The sequence below is a fragment of the Leucopleurus acutus genome (assembly GCF_964270905.1).
Source record: "Leucopleurus acutus genome assembly, chromosome: 2".
Classification (NCBI taxonomy): Eukaryota; Metazoa; Chordata; class Mammalia; order Artiodactyla; family Delphinidae; genus Leucopleurus; species Leucopleurus acutus.
In genome coordinates, this window is record NC_139143.1 from 2,502,510 (window position 1) to 2,521,296 (window position 18,787).

The following is an 18,787-nucleotide window of genomic DNA, read 5'->3' on the forward strand; positions in this document are numbered from 1 at the left end:
TGACCATTTTTTTTTTTAAGATTCCATATATATGTGTTAGCATATGGTATTTTCTCTTTCTGACTTACTTCACTCTGTATGACAGACTCTAGGTCCATCCACCTCACGACAAATAACTCAATTTCGTTTCTTTTTATGGCTGAGTAATATTCCATTGTATACATGTGCCACATCTTCTTTATCCATTCATCTGTCGATGGACACTTAGGTTGCTTCCATGTCCTGGCTATTGTAAATAGAGCTGCAGTGAACATTGTGGTACATGACGCTTTTTGAATTATGGTTTTCTCAGGGTATATGCCCAGTAGTGGGATTGCTGGGTCGTATGGTAGTTCTATTTTTAGTTTTTTAAAGAACCTCCATACTGTTCTCCACAGTGGCTGTATCATTTTACATTCCCAGCAGCAGTGCAAGAGTGTTCCCTTCTCTCCACACCCTCTCCAGCACTTATTATTTGTAGACTTTTTGATGATGGCCATTCTAGCGCTGTGAGGTGACAGCTCACTGTAGCTTTGATTTGCATCTCTCTGATTATCGGCGGTGTGGAGCGTCCTTCCTGTGTTTGCTGGCCGTCTGTGTGTCGTCTGTGGAGGAGTGTCTGTTCAGGTCCCCTTGATGTTGTCAGATTATTCTATTTTTCTCCTGAGGACGCTATCGTTTTTGTTCTCTCTATGTTTTCTAAATCACGTTTATTATTTCTGAATTATTTAATGATTTCTGTTGCTTTTATTAGTAGATCTCTTTTAATATAGTTCCTAGTGTCATGTGATTTTAAAAAATTTTATCAGGAATGCGATTTTTTTACTTTTAACATTATCTAGATAATCTATAATTTTGCGAATTTTATAAATGCGACAAAGTAAACATTTTCCCCTTAGTTGCTAAACATTTTTAACCCATAATTACTAGAAACTATATATTTAATTTTCTTAGAGCCATTGTAGTAACAAGTGTGAAGATGTGTTTTGCGACCCTGAAGATGAATGGGAACCCGACATCACAGATGTTCCAGTGTCTTCATTTTCCAGAAGGAGGTGAGGACATTTGTGTTACTGGCTTTCCTCCTTCTCAAAAGAACTATCTGTTGTCATGGTGGATATCTGGGAAGGAACCCAGTAGGTCACTGATCAAATTACAGCACTTAGGGCATTAGATCGTTTATATTCAGTTAGAATACGAAGAAACAGCCTCAGTATTTTACCATATAAGTTTTAAGAGCAACTTAGACTGGCATAAACCTAATTTCCTATAAAGATGAACAGTGTTTATTACTTTACCCTTTCTCAAAAACCTGGCATATTCTATGATATTTTATTGTAAGTTACCGAGTTTGAAATGCCATTAAGTTAGTATGAGCACCTCAGAACGCTAAATCGCCGTGACGGGGACTTCTGTACGTGACAAATGTTGCTTATTAACTACAACATACAAGACTCAGCGCCAGAGGACGCCGCCCCTGCACACGCCCCCGTGCTTGGGTTACAGAGAGGCGAACGCTGTAGTAGGAACGCCTTCGTCCTGGGACTCGGTTAGCCCCTTGGTTTGATCTTTGAACAGGACTGCTGGCTGCCATGTCCTGAGGATACGGGGATAAGTACAGAATATTCCCTGCCCTCCAAGACCTGGCGTGGAGGAAAGTTGGGGCGGGGCGGGTTGATGAAGACCTGACCCGAGGCTGGGCAGGGGCTGCAGAGGAGGGTAGGTCTACGGGCATCCGTGAGGCAGGATCACAGGCCTCGGGGGCTGGTGTGGGGTGACAGTGATGTGGGGCTGCAGGCGTGTCCTGGCCGAGCGACTAGGGGAGGGTGGGGTTCCCTGAGGTGGACGGTAGGGAGGCTCTTTTGGACGCGGTGAGTTTGAGGTTCCTGGGGGTCATCCAGGTGTACACTGAGGTCTAAGACTTTGTAGAAGGGATTCGGGAATTTTCAGGGTGTAAAGGTCAGTGGCGTTTCATCCAGCAGAAGCATCGCCATAGATAGAACATGAACTGAATGCATGCGGAGCAGAGTCTCATTCACCTCAGGACTGCTGCCGTCCTTACCCCCATTTTACAGGCGAAGTAACCAAGGATTTAAAGAGATAAGGATCTTGTCCAGAGTCACCAGCCTCTCTGTTGCAGAGGGAAGAACAGCGAGTTTCGGGTCAAATGTAGTTTCAACTTCATCGCCTTCAGCGCAGCTCAGAGTCCGTTTGGGTTTCTAAACCTTTTTAGGCCTCTCTTGGTTTTGACCATGCTTATTTTAAACTCATTTGCATAAACTCTCCTCAAAGAGGTGGAACTGCTTAATTACCTGTGACTTTTGCTTTATTTCCTGCATTCTAGCTGCTAAGCTAGAGTGAGAAATAGCCAGGACGTCGCGTTCATGTTATATGTTAGGTACGTGGCAGCTCGAATCTCAGGCTGAAGGAAACACAGAGCGTGTGCTTTAAACAGACTCTGGGCTCCTTGAGTACATCCGCTGCAGGCCCGTGCTGTGCAGAGTCACAGGTCCCACCGAGACCTGAGTCCTCGTCCTGGCCGCACGTGGCCGGGGGCCCAGGGCAGGACGCCTCGAGGCTTCAGTTTTCTCATCTGTGAGCTGGAGACAGGACAGGGTCATCCGTGAGGAGCAGCTGCTTCTCCGGTGACCACCGTGGTCTCTGACACGGGACCGATGACGCGGATGATGCGGTGTTGCTGGGAGGGTTTGGATCCAACCTTGTCTGTGGCTGTTCTGTAGATGGCAGTTCTTGCTCTCAGGCACCTAATATGTATTGAATAACCTTGGGATACAGAGAGGATATGATTTCTGATCCAATTCCAGTGAAAAGACAAGTGATGTCTTCAGGTGATTTGTCCCGAGGACTTCAAAACCGAGGTGGGCTCTGGCACTGAAATGAGCTAACTCGTCCTGGAGTGGAATTGGGCCGATGGGGCCTGGGACACTCACACCAGCCCAGAGTGGGTGGCATAAGCCTCCCAGAATTCAACCCAGACCTACAGATTCTTGAGAGTGTGGTTTATAAATTCCTCTAGATTTAAAAATTACTGATTTCTTATTGTTTTATTATAAACAGGTATAAGTTTTGTGTACTTAGACGTGTGGATCAAATACGAGCCTTAAGAATTAACATTAAAGTTTTATCCTATTGAAGGTTAGTAATTTACATCTTAAGTCCTGCTGACTTAATAATAAGGGAATAATTAGGGAATCAACAGAAACTTAAATTGTCACTGAAAATTCAAAGCAACATTTTCTAAGATTTCGAAATCAGGTGTTTTCATTTGGCAGAGATGTTTTTGAAAACTTCTATAATTTAAAAGTATCATTTTTTTAAAAACATGGATTGCTCTTGGTCAGGAGCCTTGTGTATGAAGTTTCAGCCTTGTAAGAATGTTCATGACAGAATTGCAGACTCTGAGAATGCCTGAAGGTAATGGACTCTTAATTATGGAGCTTCTAGGCAATGATGTGCTTGTTCTGCGGTGAAATAGACCGGTTTGGTGGCATATAAATTTTGATATGTGCCGTTGACAGTTAAAAGTAAAATTTCCCCCGATGTTAAGTAAAAATTCTTTGAAAGGAATGTGACAAGCATTTTTTAATTTGAGTTTAAACATTGTTTAACTACAGTCGTGTTGAAAGAATAAGTTTTCCTAGTTCAGACTTAATGGGATAATGTACGCTTTTCTTTTGCTACTAAGTAAAAAAACTGTAACCTGTGAGAATTGATATTTTCTCTCCCTGTTGTCAGTCATAATTCTGTGTTTCTCTCATAGGAATTCATGGGGAGATTTTATATTTGAAACATTTAGGCGACTACAGATAGAATGCTTTGTTTAACCATCTTTTCAACAAGTAGCGTTTTTCTGTGAGCGGCCACTAGTAGAGAGGGTCCTGTTAAGGAGAAGACTTCAAAGGTCCCGCTGGACTGAGGTCTGGGGCCACAGCCTGATGTCCAGGGGCTGGAGCTGGGCTTTGGAAAGTTGGTCCATGGGTGGTGATACGGAGGCAGGCGCTCCTTCCGTCACACCCCAGGGGGAGACGTGAGTGTTTTTACCCTCGGCTGAGGGGAGAGGCAGCAGGAAGAGCCCTGAAGGTCGAATCTTGGGGTCGCCTCCTGCCTTGTGCCGCTGCTACGCTTCCCGGTGCTGTGCTCTTCGCCCTGTGCAGCAAATATTTACTTGAATTTATTGACCTGGATCATTTCCCTGCTTAAAACCCTTCCCAGGATAACTTGCTCAGGATCAATCCACGCTCCCTTAGCTGGCATCCGAGGTCGGCCCCAGGCTCGCTCCGGGGGCCCTCCCGGCTCTGGGGCCGAGTCCTTCCATCCGAGCGCCTCCGCAGCCCTCCGTGCCCTCCTGACTTCCTGTGGACCGTAAGCTCCGTGAGCCCAGAAGCCCTGTTTGCTGTGTCTTAACCACAGTATCCGGAGCCTGTGAATAGTAGGACAGCTGACCCTCGAACAGCACGGGTTTTCAGTAGTAAACACGACAGGATTGGGGTTGGCTGAGCCCGCGGATGTGGAGGAACCTCGTGTGCCGAGGGCTGACTGTGCGCCCCTAACCCCCGCCTCGTTCACGGGTCAGCTGTGCATTTGTTCTATTCAGTTCATTAACTAGAGGGTTAGACTGGTACCTGAAAAGAGTAAATTCCTGTTCGATAAACCAAATTAATTTAACCCTTGATGAAAATATTTCCATGGAAAACATTCTCGTGGATGTCCATTCTCTTTGGAGAATTTAAAACTGTGTCCTTCGCATTTTCCCACGTGGAGTGTCGCTGCCAGCCTTACGGTTTCTGTTTTTCCAGGAGCAGGACTCTGATGAAGAACAGGAGGATTTCCAGCTGCCTGCATGGCATAGCGGCCCCCGCGGCCCAGGATTTGCACTCTTCACACTCATCAGGTACTTTTCTCTTCAGACTTTGTTGTTTACTGGGAATAGCTCCAAGTCTTGTCTCTGCCACTGTCCTGTTTCCGGTTCTTGTGCAAATCATTTCATCTCCCGGAAGCTTCCATCTCCTCTGTAAACAGGGTGGACCGGAGACCCCTCCCACTTCTGAAACTCTGTGCTCTGTGATGTATTCCAAGCCTTTAGTTGAGTGACTAGTTCAAATGTGGAAGACGTGTGTTTGTTCAAAAATGTATGAGGATGTTGTTTTATTCTAAGTGAAAAAAAAGGCAAAGTGTAGAAGATTATGTATGACAGGATATCGTGTGTGTGAGGAGGAGAAAAAAGATGTATACAAACATGCTTATGAATGAATATGCTCTCCCTGAAAGCGCTGGTTTGTCCAGGGCACTTGGGGGAGGGGACGGGACAGGAAGGAAGACGTCCTTTTCACAGCATATCCTTCGTTTTCTTCTGAAGTTTATATAATATGCATGATTTGTCTAAAGCTGCTTTAATTTTTAAAAGTTTAAAAGAAAAAGTTGTAGGAATTATTCCACTGAATAATTATTTCATGCCAATATTGACTATGTTAATTTACATAAGAAGAGGGGATACACTGTAATTTATATGTGTAAGTACCTGTAATAATTAAAATTACTGCCTGGTAACAGCAGACTACTGCACAGCAATAGAAAAGAACCACTGATTTGTACAACAACCCAGATGAACCCCAAAACATGAGGTTGAGTGAAAGAAACTAGATGATAACAAGTACATTCCATATGATTCTATTTATAGGAAGTTCAAAAATAGGCAAAACTAATCTATGGTGACAGAAGCGGAGTACTTCAGGTAGAATGGTGGGTCACGAGGGAGCCTGCTGGAAAGCGCGATGGGCGTGTTGCACGTGCCGATCTGAGCGGGGGTTGCACGGGGTACACGGTAAAGACAAGCTGCACACTTAAGATGTGCACAGCTTACACTTTACAGAATGTCACTTGTGCGTGAGTAAATGGAGTTTTAAAATTACTCCGTAAGGTAGTAGTGTATTTCGATAAAGGTGTCAGTGGAATATGAGTAGCCATGAAGGAAACTGTGTCTCGTTTTTGCCTTTAAAATAAAGACACTGGGGGCCTTCCCTGGTGGCGCAGTGGTTGAGAGTCCGCCTGCAGATGCAGGGGACATGAGTTCGTGCCCCGGTCGGGGAAGATCCCACGTGCCGCGGAACGGCTGGTCCCGTGAGCTATGGCCGCTGAGCCTGCGCGTCCGGACCCTGTGCTCCGCAACGGGAGAGGCCATGACAGTGAGAGGCCCGCGTACCGCAAAAAAATAAATAAATAAATAAAATAAAGACACTGGGGTTTCTTTTTTTTTAATCATAAAATTATCTTTTAGGAAGATAATTATTATCCTACTACTTGTTTAATATAGACTTTATGTTTACCAGCAAAATAAAAGTTTCTATATCTGTGGTAGCAACTTATTTATTCAGTATTATTTGAGAGTAAGATGTTTTACAAAGGTACCTTTTCCAGATAACTAAACCTGTTTTGAGGGTCGTTTTTGTTTTTTTTAATTGAAGTATAGTTGATTTACATCATTGTGTTAGTTTCAGGTGTTCAAGGGTCATTTTTTAAGGGCCCTTTTTAAAGGTTAAGATACAAGGGGAAGTCAGACATATAAGAGGTCTTTGCTTGTTTGCAGTTTTCAGAGAGGGAGCTGGAAACCCACGTGTGCATTTAGTGCGAACCTGCCCGGGGGGCTGCGAGGTGTGGGAGGACAGGCCTGCCAGCTTCGGAAAGTCGAGCCAGTGTCTGAACCTCTCACCTTAGGGGCCGTATTTCGAAACTAGATTTTTACAAGTCTTTCTGACACGCTGATGCTGGATTTGGGGATGCATTCACACTGGTGTCTCAGTAAGCAGGCGTTACGTGGTTAACTGTCCGTGGTGACGGGAGGAGCGTCGCTGTCATTGTCACCCTTAGTGACAGAGCTTTGGGCTGGCAGCTCTTTTCTCTTCCCAAATCCAGCTCCTATCTCGGCTCTCGACTCTTAATAGTCCCCACCTGGTGCCTTTATTTCACTCTGCCTTTTAGTTTGCTGTTTCTAATGGCTTATGGAGTAGAGCAGAAAACTAATCGTGCATATTCAATGAGAACCCTACTCACGTGTTAGCATTCCGGGATAAAGTTATTTCCAGAGGCGCCAAATGAGCTCTTAAAGTTTTTCCGTTTACCTCTGGTTTGGACGGTGCTTCGAAAATTATGCTGAGAGTCTGTCTCCCCAAGATGTGATAGATTAACTGTAGACAGCTGTTTGGCTTTCACCTCTTTTGGTTGTAGGGTACCTAGAGCAGGGGCTGTTACAGGAAGAGCTGCCGAGAGGTCTCCCTTCTAACGTCGTTTGCTCTATTACTGCCTGCTTTTCCAGCTTATAAATTAATTAAGTTTATTTTACTTATATTTAATGCGTTTATATTATTTTATGCAACTGCCATCGTTTTCACCAACTCATAGTTCCTTAGGTGTTACCAAAAAGTAAATAAAGAAGGAAGTTAAGCCAGTGGTGACGTGGGATGTTTGGATTCCCTGTCATCTGTGTCTGTAGCCGCTAAGCTATGGATGGATGCTGTTGAGAGGTTGATTGATTCTTCTGTGGAATTGTGTTTTCCGCTTGGTGTATGGAAGTAAGGTGTCCTGAAGTAGGAATAGCCTACTTGGAATGTGTGGCCAGTGTTCTGTGGCCGCTTGCACTGATGGGTTTGTTTGCAAGTATCGTCCCTGGAAACGAGGCTTGAGGTGGCTGTTTTCTGTCGACACAGGCTTAGCAGGGAAATCAAGCCCCGTGTACCCAGATTCAGCAGAATCCTTTCTTCCCGGAGTTTGCAAGGAATTGATTGGCTCGTCGTTAGAGCTTCTTGGACAGAGTGATGATGAAGAAAACACTGTCACGGACAACTTGATTAGTAATTTCCTTAAAATCCACGACGGGATACTCGCCGTGTCCAGAGCTCATGAAGAACAGGACGAAGACAGTCAGAGTAACGGTGAGCAGCCCCTGCCACCCGCTCACGAGCACCGCGGTTCCCTGCTCCGTTCTGCGTGGCTCTGTCACCTCTGTCATGCGGTGCCCGGCGTTACAGTGTCTTCATGCAGATCAGACGTGAGCTCTCGTACTTGGGGGTCACTTATCAGTTTTCTTCTTCTTCCGAAGTGTTCTCCGATCGAGCAAACCAGTCGCTCGCTGTGCAGGTGGCGAGCGCCTTCGAGCGGCTCGTGGTGCTGACGAGACACTGGCTGAGCGGCGTCCCCCCCAGGCCCGGCACGGGGGCTTCACCGGCCGAGCTGAGACGGGAAGTGAGGAAGCTGGGAGGCTGCTTACAGTTGTTTCTGCAGGTAAAGTGATCTCGGCTTATCGCTAGGAGAACTCATCTGTTCAGCAAGTGTTTATCGACGCTCTCCTGTTCGCATCTTGCCCAAAATGCGACCCTTAGGATTTTCAGAAGCGCTTTCTGTGTTGAAATCCCAAGACTGTGGATGTTGGATGATTGATTGATGGCAGCGAGACTTCCCAGGGCTTTCTGCGCCCCGGGCACTACAAATGTTAACTCCTTCAGTCCTCACCGCAGCCCCGGACGTGGGCACTGGTGTTGTCACCCTTTATCAGTGAGGAAGTGGAGGCCGGGAGGGTGTGTCGACTGTTCACAAGTAGTAGGTCATAGACTTGGGCCCAGGTCGCCGTGGACCCAGCGTGTGCTCCTACCTCCGCCCCCCCACCCCTACCCCGGGCCGTACTGCCTTCCGCAGGGGCTGCCGGGAAGGGGTTCGGGGTCTCGCTCTGGTTATGGGTGGGGCTTCAGTGCGGGGTGAGTTAGTCACAAGCCTGCTGGCACAGGGGCAAGGAAAGTAATCTTGTTTCCCTGTTTACCTTAAGTCAGATAAGATGAGGCTTGGCTGTAGGAAGAGGTAAGGTGAAAGCTTCCTTCCTCTCATAAAATCTGGAGGCGGGCTTGGCGGCTGCCTCGGGACCCCGGTTCCTTCCGTGCAGCTCTCGGCTGGGCCCCGAGCGTGGCCCCAGGCTCTGTGTCTACCGCGTCCAGGGCTCCAGGGAAGGTCAGTGCACGGGATGGAAGAAGGGGCCTTCTTCTAAGGAGGTTTCTGGAAATCGCCACATGACATTCCTATGTATGTGTCTTTGGCCAGAACCTCCTCACGTGGCCACACGTAGCTGCAGGTGTCCCTGGGAAGTGCATTTTTACTCTGGCAGCCGTGTGACCAGGGCGGACTGGAGGAGAGGGACATGGGGGCTGGTGCTGGAGAGACCCCGCATCTGCTGATGCCCGCACCTCCTCTGAGAGGCTCCGCACGTACGAGGGGCCAAGTAGAAACCCAGAGGGACAGGCTTTGTAGCGAATATTCTAGATGCTTGGACAGACCCTGTAGAGCCTCCCAAGGCTTCCCGGTCCTTCTGCTCTAGTGGATGCTCAGTTGGCTCAGATGCCTCCTGGGAGGCTCTCTTTCTGACTGAACTTACGGGTCCAGTGTTGAAACTAGACGTGTGGTTTCCATTGTCCATTATTCTCCCCTAGGAGGTCTTTGTGGGGCTCCCCGACACCTGGCCACACATCCCTCCTATTAGCTCCTCTGATAATAACCCTGTACGTTACCCGTTGTGCCGTTTAATGCACTGTGTCGGTGTGGGCAGTGAGCTCCCGGCAGGTGGATGGAGTGTGGGGTCCTTTCTCACGAGGGCTCGTTTTGTGATCGATGCTCGGTTGGGTCCTTGTTATTGAATTAATTATAAACTGACATTGGACGAAGGGTCACTTTGGATATAGGTCACGAGGAAACAGTGACCGTCACAAGGAGGGTGGGCCGCAGACCGGTGAGGACGGGGGACAGAGGCAGGAGGGCTCGGACAGCGCAGGCCCTGAGAGCGCGGGCCGCAGGGTCACCCCCAGCCGCCTGGGCTCCAGCCGCGTGGTCACGGGAGGGCTGGGTGACTCGGTCAGCCTCAGATCCTGGAGGCGGTGCAGGATAGGGAAAACCCAACCCAACCCGCCGCGGGCGTTTGGAAGTCCAGTGTGTGAACCGGGGCTGGATTAGGTATGCGTGTGTCCTTGCACAGACTTTGTGAGTCTCCTGTTGCCCACCTAGAAAGTGAAGTGGCAGTGCCAACCTGGCGAGGCTGCTGTGACGGCCAGTTAGTTGGCTGGTGTTACAAGAAAGGACCGCAGGGGACCTGGGGTGGAGCGTTCTCCCGTCTTTTCCGTCTCGAGGAAAAGCACTTTGACCATAACTTAGGGCCGTGGCGTGTTGCCCTGTGAGAAATGCTTTCCATAAGGAATCAGGGCGGAGAGGACGGGTGACCTGGAGGGGGAGGTCAGCGGAGCTCAGGAGACGCTGAAGTTCAGCCGGCAAAACTGGATTTAGGAACTAGGCTCTGCCTAAGTGTAGCCTGAGCAGCCTTACCTTGCAGTGATACAGGCAGCATTTTCCAGGAGGCAGACCCGGGAGGGGTGCTGAGCCGCCCTCCCCGCTCCTCTGGGGGACGTGGGGGAGCCTTTCATCTGCAGGGTTTCAGGTCTTCCCTCCCTTTTCCCTTCCCCTCCCCACCCCCCATAGTAGGAAGCCTCCTGGTTACCCATCCGTCAGACGGCCCCGGCACAGGGAGCACTCGGCCGCCGTCTCACGTCTGGCTGCTGCCTGCTCCCCTTCCGTCTCCTGTTAGTGCAGAAGCTCTCTGAGGGCAGCCTGTGTCCTAGTCGTGTCATCACCGTCAGAAGCTATGGGATCGCACGTTGTCTGGTCCCGATCGGACTTTGATGAAGCACGGTCACCGTATCGATGAATGCAGAATCCGTTTTCTTCACACTGGTCTTGTTCTTACCTCCCCTGGTAATCTCACGTATCCGATACCCTGGTCCATTTTTATCTCACAGGGATGCTCTTCGGATATTTCATCAATGGTGAAAGAGGCTCAGAAGCAAGTGATCCAGATTGTACACCAAGCCGTCAAGTACGCGGGGCAGCTAGCAGCTCTCAGCGGGGACCAGCTGCGCTCCCTGGAGAGCAGCGACTGCGGGGCTGCCGGCCTCCAGGTAACTCGGCAGCGTTCGTGGTGGAAGCCTTCATCTCAGGGAACAGTAGGGGCTTCTGATAGTGGTGTCACTAAGCAGGATGAGTAGCGGCACATCCTTTACTAGTTTAGCAGGAGATTGAAAGCTGTCCCAGTCTAAGTGGTTAAATGCACCTGATGATCTGGGATCCTCGCCGTGCCTTCCAGATCTTTGGCTTGAAGGTCTGCCATGTGCCCTGGAGGGTGGGTGCTCAGCCGGCCAACATGTGAAGAATGTAATTACGTTTGCATGTCATTCTAGAAGATGTGTATTTGCTTGCTTTAATTATTCATGCTACTGAAAACATAATATTGTATTAAAATGTTCTAGCAACGCGGTGTCCTAAGAGGATGAACATTCTTTAACGTATAATATGTGGGATACAAAATTACAGACTGGCTAATTTTTTTTCCTTATGCACCGTTAGTTCTTATTCTAGCTTTTGTTGAATTAATCAACTTGGAATGTATTACAGTCCTAAAATAAGCAGAAAATATAACTTAATTATTTGGTAATTTAAAAAGAATATAGAACTTGAATTTGCCAGTTAACGTTTAAAAACTTTTCCTAGGATGATTTCATGGGTGCTATTTGTGATGGTGTAGGCTTGGGGATGGAGAGTCTCCTAGATTCTGGACTAGAAAAAGCAAAAGAACTGGAGCGTGCACTCCGAAGGCAGAGTCCCCGAGATGAGGTAAGACGAGCAAGGGGATGTCCTGTATAGTACCAGCCGGTATGTAAAGCTGGTTTTTAAACATAGTTTAACTCAGTCAGTGACTGAGGTTTTTATAAATCTATGTATTTTAGCTTGTGTTGGATTGTTTTTTACTGAAAAGGCTGTTGACGTCATCACTCATGGTGACATTTCCCAGGTTACACCTGAGTCACTGCAGCCCCTTTTGTGGTTCGTGCTTTGCCGGTCCTGCCAGGGCTGCCTGGGGATAAACTGAGCGGACAGAGTGTGTCAGCGACCCCTAGTGGCCACTTTCCGCTTCTCTTTTTCTTCCTCATCTTTGTTCAGGACTCTGCTCTTCCACTTGAGAATGGAAACTACCATTTATCGATCCACTGTCTTGAACAAGGGGAGTTCACATCAGTTGTCTCGTATCAAGATATAGGACCAAAGGAGATGTGGGTGGCCTCCTGGGACAGGCCTGTCCCCACCTCCTCCAGCTAATTCATGTCACAGTACAAAGCCAGTGCTGGCTCACAGCAGGGCTGTGGGGACCGGCTGGATCTTGCCATTGGAGGACCTGTGTGTGTGACCCGGCTCCGTCGCCTTCCAGCAGTTGTTTACCGAGTCGCTCGGTGTTCTGAGCCTGTTTCTTCACCTGTCATGTGTGATAACACCCGTGGCACAGGTTGTGAGCCGTTTACTTATTAAGTGACTCCTGGTAGCAGGTACTGGACCAGATGTTTACACGGAGTAGAGGTGACCCTCACTCACCACCTTGCGGGGGGTGGTGGTTACTGCCGGTCCCGTGGCTTCACTGAGCGGGGGCACCTAGTCTCCCTGAGTCGGGGTCTTACGTTCTACCTGCTTGACTCCCAAAGTCAGCCTGCCACGTGGAAGTCACTGACCACGCACCAGTCTTCTCTGTTGAGAGTTTGTATTAGTGAGTCGGGGATTCGGAAGGTAGAAGTTCAAACCTTGTGACGGTGGATTTCAGGTTGGTCTGTTCTAGAGTCTTGTTGTAACACCTGTTGTTAGAACCACATCTGAAGGAGCTCCCCGGGGACACTCGGGTTCCTGAGGTCACCCGCGTGGGTGAAGAGTTACGTACGTGCTGGTGATCTGGGGAAGGCAGGTGCGTGGAGGGCTGTCGGTTCCCACCCCTCTGGGGCGTTGTTTACAGGAAGGCGGGGAAAGTTCTTCCTCTTAGGGAAACCTTTGCGTTGGTGTATTTCTAGCTCCCTTAGCTGAGGGGAAGCTTCTCATGTGAGCCAGAGGGGCTCCCCATCCTTCCGTCAGATGATGGGGCTTTACCTCTGCCCAGGGCAGCTCAGAGCTGGGAGACGCTGAGTTGCTTCCCCAGGTCCCGTGTAGCCTTGAGCAGCCGCCTGAGCCTCGGCTGTACCATTTACAAGGTGAGGACGGACCATGCTCACTTCCTAAGCTGCTCTGAGCATCCTACGAGATTAAGAACAGCGTACAGGAAATCCTAACCGTAGACACTCTGCTTGCACTTTCCTGTCTCACTTTGTGTCTTGTTTTGTTTTTAAAATAAACACACTCCAAAGGAGCTCACATTGTCACTGCCTCAAGGTCTGTGGGTCTAATTGTGTCCAGGGGACATGAGGCTGATTTGGGTTCCTTGATGCGGCTCTGCAGGCAGGGCGCTCCGCCAGCGCAGCTGACGCCGGAGCCTGGCTGTGCCCTGCAGCAGTGGCAGTGACATTCATCACTAACGCTTTACTTATCGCTGTTTGCAAAGTAGAATTTCCACTGGCAAGGAGTGCAGAAGGGTGCAGAGTAAGTTAATGAACGGTGCAGGTGGAATAGTGCGTGTGGGTGTGTTTGGCGGGTGCTGAAGCAGGTGCAGGTGTTGGCGCTGGTCTTTTTTTTTTGAATTGTATTTTATTTATTTTTGTATACAGCAGGTTATTAGTCATCGGTTTTATACACATCAGTGTCTACATGTCAATCCCAATCGCCCAATTGATCCCACCACCACCACCCCCGCCCCCACTGCGGCTTTCCCCCCTTGGTGTCCATATGTTTGCCCTCCACATCTGTGTCTCAATTTCTGCCCTGCAAACCGGTTCATCTGTACCATTTTTCTAGGTTCCACATATATGTGTTAATATACAATATTTGTTTTTTCTCTCTCTGACTGACTTCACTCTGTATGACAGTCTTTAGGTCCGTCCACGTCTCAACAAATGACCCAGATTCGTTCCTTTTTATGGCTGAGTAATATTCCATTGTGTATATGTACCACATCTTCTGTATCCATTCGTCTGTTGATGGGGACGCTGGTCTTGTTTTGAGGAAGTAAACGGCTAAAGGGTCAGGCCCCTCGTCACAGAATTGACGGGATCTGCATTTCCATGTGGACCTCTGTTCCCACCCCATCCTCTCCTTTCCTCTCTGCAGAAGGCCACAGCAGTGTGCTCACGGCGGGGGCTTAGTTTATCGTATTCTTAAAAGTTAAACTCATAAGAACCCACAGAAGGAGAACAAATATCTGAAGAAATACAAAATCGGCTCAGACATAAGGCGTTGGAGTTGTATTTTCAAGCTGGAGTCAAGAGGGAAAAAACAGAATTTGGGTGCTCTTTTTTTTTTTTTTTTTACCACAGAGAGGAGATTTGAGTTAGACCCAGGGAAGGCTCTGTGGGAAAAGCCAGTTACATGCTTCAGCAGCTCGCGTGGCAGAAGTGCTGCGGGACACAACCAAGCAGCACAAGCCACAGCTTAGAATGGGGCGGGGGGAGGGGAGGGGTCCCACCCGGGTTCTGGCCTAGGCCTCGGGGTCTGGTTCCATGTTGTAAAGTGGGGCCAGGCGCGTCTGCAGCACGGGGCCGTGGTGCAGAATCAACTGAACATCAAGTGGCAAAGCGCGTGAGAGTGAACTGGCTCAGACAGAGACGCGCGCTGTGTGAGCTCGCGCGCAGAATCCAGAAAGCCCACGCCCACTGAGACGGGCGGGTGGGGCGGGGGAGAGTGGGCCGGCGGGCAGGAGGCGCAGACCTGCAGCTGTAAGATAAACGAGTCCCGGGGCTGTGACGTGCACGCTGGTGGTTGACAGTACTGTGGTTTACGTTTGAGCGCTGCTGAGAGAACAGATCCTGAAAGTTCCCAAGAAACAAAATCGTGTAACTGTGGGGCGACAGATATTAACTAGACTTGCGGTGATCATTTTACAGTACATACAGGCATTGAATCATGCTGTACACCTGGAACCAATACAGTGTCTCTGTCGGTTTATCTCGGGGGACTGGTGAATGCATGCAAAGTTCTGAGGGTGTGATCTTTTTCTGGACACGTTAGTTATCTCACCCCCTTCCAAAGGAGGTTTTGGAAATTTCTTTTCTATAAATATTTAAGTAGGCACATGCTGTTACTACAGCAAACATCAGAGGGGATCCACATTTAATGTAGAATCTGTGTGTGATTTCTTTAGAAAGGAATTCCACTTGTGTGATTTAGACACTCCAGTCTCGTGACTACTAGACGAGAACGCTTTTCCCTGGCAGATCCGTGGAGTTCCAGGGTTTTTATACTTCTAAATAGTTATTTGTATAACAAAATATTTTAACTTTCTCTATAGGTTACCGAGCAGATGAAAGCTAATGCCGTAGGATTGATTGAATCCCTTGAAAACCTCTTTGCTGAGTGGAAAACAGTAAGAAAAGCATTAAATTGTTTTTAGGGTTAATTTTGTTTAGTGTACTTCATTTGGTTCCAGCGTGGATGTGTTTATTTCAGTTTCTGTCGTTAGCCAGTGACTCCTCTGTGCACGTTTAGTAGAAGCAGGTACAGTAGCTCTCAAGCTTCTTCCTCTTGGCGTCCTAGCTTACTAGGTTTAGCGATGGATAAAACAGTGTGCAGAGATTGAGTAGTAGTCATGGATTTTATCTGTTCCTTCCTGCTGCTGGTTTAGTAACTGTCAGCTTCTGCTTGAATAGTCAGCAGAGGCTAAAAAATTGTGTTTAACAATCAGTATGCTCAAAGATTTTAAAATACAGGCAAATTAGATAAATTATTTTATTCTCATGTCACAGGTAAATAGAAAAATATTATAAGCTAAGTATATAATCAGTGTGTTACAAAGGAGAGAAATTTCTGTGGCTTGAAAGTGTTTGTTTAAATAAAATAAACGGGAGATATAAAGTTGAACCCTTAAAAATTAAATAAGTTTATCTTTTATGATGTTGGATAATAAATGGTAGGTACTGCTGTTTTAAACTATGAACTTTATTTACACAGAAAAGCTTCAGAACTCAAGTACAAGAAGAAAATTCTGGATACCAAGATTTGAAGAAGATGCTTAATTTTGCCCCAGAATTCTTGAAGTTAAAACATTGCTTAGAGCAAACTATTCAAATTATTATTTCTGCGCTGAGAGGTATATACTGCCAATGGAATTTATGGTTAATCAGAACTGACAGTTTGAGGGATCTCAGACATCTTCTCGTTTCTAGTCTGGTTCATTCACTGGGGCCTGCCCAGTGCTCCTTCACTGACATTAATTACCTGTAGGAACTTGTGGGATTGAATTCCCACTTAGCATCTGTAAGTTCCTCTGCCTCAATGACTAGATCCTAAGAGGCAGGTTGCTTATTTAGCAGATAAACTGAATAATCTTAAGTGGTTTCAAATTGCCTTGAGGGGTCACTTTGGCTTAAAGGGCGTCTTGAGTCCATCACAGCGCTCACTACCTGGTGAGGAACGCCGAGGGTGACGGCCTTTCCCTTCTCCTTGCACAGGGCACCGCGGCCACGTAGCACTCCTCCAGGACTGTGTCCAGAGTCTCTGCAGCTCGGCCAGGGGTCTCCACGGCGACCGAGCCCGCCACAGGGAGCTGGAATCTCGAGCTACCTCACTCCTCTTGGGTTTTGGATTTGAAGAAAGACCTGGTTTGTTGGGACCCTGGGAAGCTTGTGATGGGGATCCCACAGCAGCAGGACGAGAGCAGCCTGAGCCAGACAGGCCCGGCCCCCGGAGGACCCGAGGTGTACCCAAGCGGGTGTATGAGCTCCCGGGCCCGGCCCCGGGGGGCTCAGAGCAGGGCGCGCTGCCCACCCAGGAGGGCACTGGTCGGGGGTCTCCCACCGCTGGAGAGCAGAGTGACCACTTCACAGACATCTAGTCTGTGGGTGGCCTCCTGTTGGGTGTGGACATATAAACGCAGTGGATCCTGATTTCAGATGCCTGTGTGTGCACCCAGAGGTTTCCCAGCAGATGGTTTAAAACAGGTATTTACTATGTTGGAACTTTGTGGCAATAGGATGGAATCAGGAGTTCAAAGCCAAGTGAGCAGCCCTTCCTCTGGTTTTCCTTGAATCGTAAGTGTTCATCTTTGACGCTGACGTGCAGTCTCTGGTTGGCTCACTAGCCTGTCGGTAAAGGGTTTTTGTGGTGATTGTGGTGATTGTGAGTTATTTTCCTGTGAGTGGAAACTTTTGTGCCTGTATCTGCGCTCCCCTGCAAATAGCAACAATGAGTTTTATGGTGAAACTGCTAAAACAAGTGTAACCAGAGCAGCTTAACTTGCCCCGGTAAATCTAAAGCTCTTTTCTTGAAGGGTTAACTGGCTGCTGTTCTGAGTAGTGTGTTCAGGACACAGTTTCCTGTTTCTTTCCAAGTTGTAAGGTGCTTCCTAAGTATGGTATAGTTTACATTAACAGTGCGGTTTGCTGGCATACTAGTTTACTTCGCTATCCGTTGGGGGTCATATTAGGGGCTGTGCGAGTATCATTTACAACCAATTAAATACTGCCAGAAGCACACTTGACGGTTAGATGAGGTTGGGAGACCAGAGGCTGGGTCGTTTCTTGATAATCCTTGTTTGATAAACGAGCAAGGAGAGCTTGTATGTGATTTGATGACGATTAAAGGTCCTCACTGTGTCTCACAGCTTTATCTACAGTCAGGTAATAAAGATGACACTGTACTTCAGGCGTCTTCCATTGAGGAAATAGTTTGACATTTCTGACGGCAGAAATGTATGTAAATTGAAGAGATACACAGTGACCTTGCTTGGGTGATGTCAGGCATTTCCTGGAGAAGAATTATTTTAACTGACCAGGTCTTTCCCTCGCAGACACACTGCGTGCTCGGCACGGCTGCTGGGAGCCAGCTGTTGGTGCCAGGGCTGAGTGTGATGATTTTCTCATTGGGCAGAGCTTGTTCTGACACAGTGACCAGTATTTATTTACGGTGTTAATGAACCATGTGTCTTCAGGTGCTTGAAAATGGTGCAGTGTAACAAATGTGCTTTGGTTTTCTTTTTCTTTTACTTTTGGCATTTGAGCTTGTATTCCTTCTGAGGTTCCGTGTGTATTTGTCGTAGCTGATGCTCTACCAAGGGGCACTTCGATCTGAAGTTTACGAAGAGTAGGTGTGCAGACAAGGATCCTCTCTGAGGATCTTAAAGTATTAGTTTGGTGGGGTTTATCTTAATTTTCAGTATTTAATCTTTACTTTTGCTTTCTAAACTCATGACTTCATTGGTCAGAAACCTTTTTTTTATTGTCTTTGTAAAATTTTGTATATACATATATTTATACTCTGGACCGTTACATGATATTTGAACCAAGGGTGGAGAACATATTTGCTATTAGAATCATGTGCGCTAATAAGACATGTTATAATAAAGGAAATGCCTTCAACAGGTCTCGCCTTGTGGTCTCAGTTCTCACTCCTGTTTGTAAAGTTAGTGTCTGTCGTCCTTTCCCATCACCAGTCACAAGACCATTGTCATTGTGCCCACAAGGCCGCCCTCGGGGGCACCTGCCATGTGTGGACGGTCACCGTTTCAGAGACAGTCTCACTCCTCGCCTGCCTTCCCCACGCCTCCGTCACCCAGCCGGACGCTGGCTCCACTGCCCTTCCTCCGTGCAGTCCCCCGTCGGCACCTTCCTCTCCATCCCCAAGGGCGAAGCTCGGCTGGGAGGCCGCTCGTGACCCATGTCACTCCCCGGACCCCCTGCTCCGTTGTGCCCAGCGCCCACGTCCAGGAGACTCTTCAGCCTCTGAGCTTATCTCCTCGAGTCCTTCTCCCCAAGAACAAGCGATGCCCAGATACAGCGCGTGGCGTACAGTCCTACAGACATCTCCCAAT

General features: G+C 48.0%; 1 protein-coding gene across 1 annotated transcript in view; it reads left to right on the forward strand.

Annotated features, from left to right (window-relative positions):
- The window catches only part of KIF14 (kinesin family member 14), a gene marked incomplete at both ends in the record, with an annotated part of 47,313 nt that extends 30,500 nt beyond the window's left edge, over positions 1-16,813 (forward strand). Inside the window, 9 exons of the mRNA XM_082865750.1 lie at positions 934-1,034; positions 4,797-4,891; positions 7,701-7,925; positions 8,093-8,274; positions 10,821-10,979; positions 11,569-11,691; positions 15,272-15,346; positions 15,931-16,069; positions 16,431-16,813. Coding sequence (XP_082721876.1) covers positions 934-1,034; positions 4,797-4,891; positions 7,701-7,925; positions 8,093-8,274; positions 10,821-10,979; positions 11,569-11,691; positions 15,272-15,346; positions 15,931-16,069; positions 16,431-16,813 — 1,482 coding nt within the window. The remainder of the gene's footprint in view (positions 1-933; positions 1,035-4,796; positions 4,892-7,700; positions 7,926-8,092; positions 8,275-10,820; positions 10,980-11,568; positions 11,692-15,271; positions 15,347-15,930; positions 16,070-16,430) is intronic.
- Between the last annotated feature and the right edge of the window lie 1,974 nt (positions 16,814-18,787).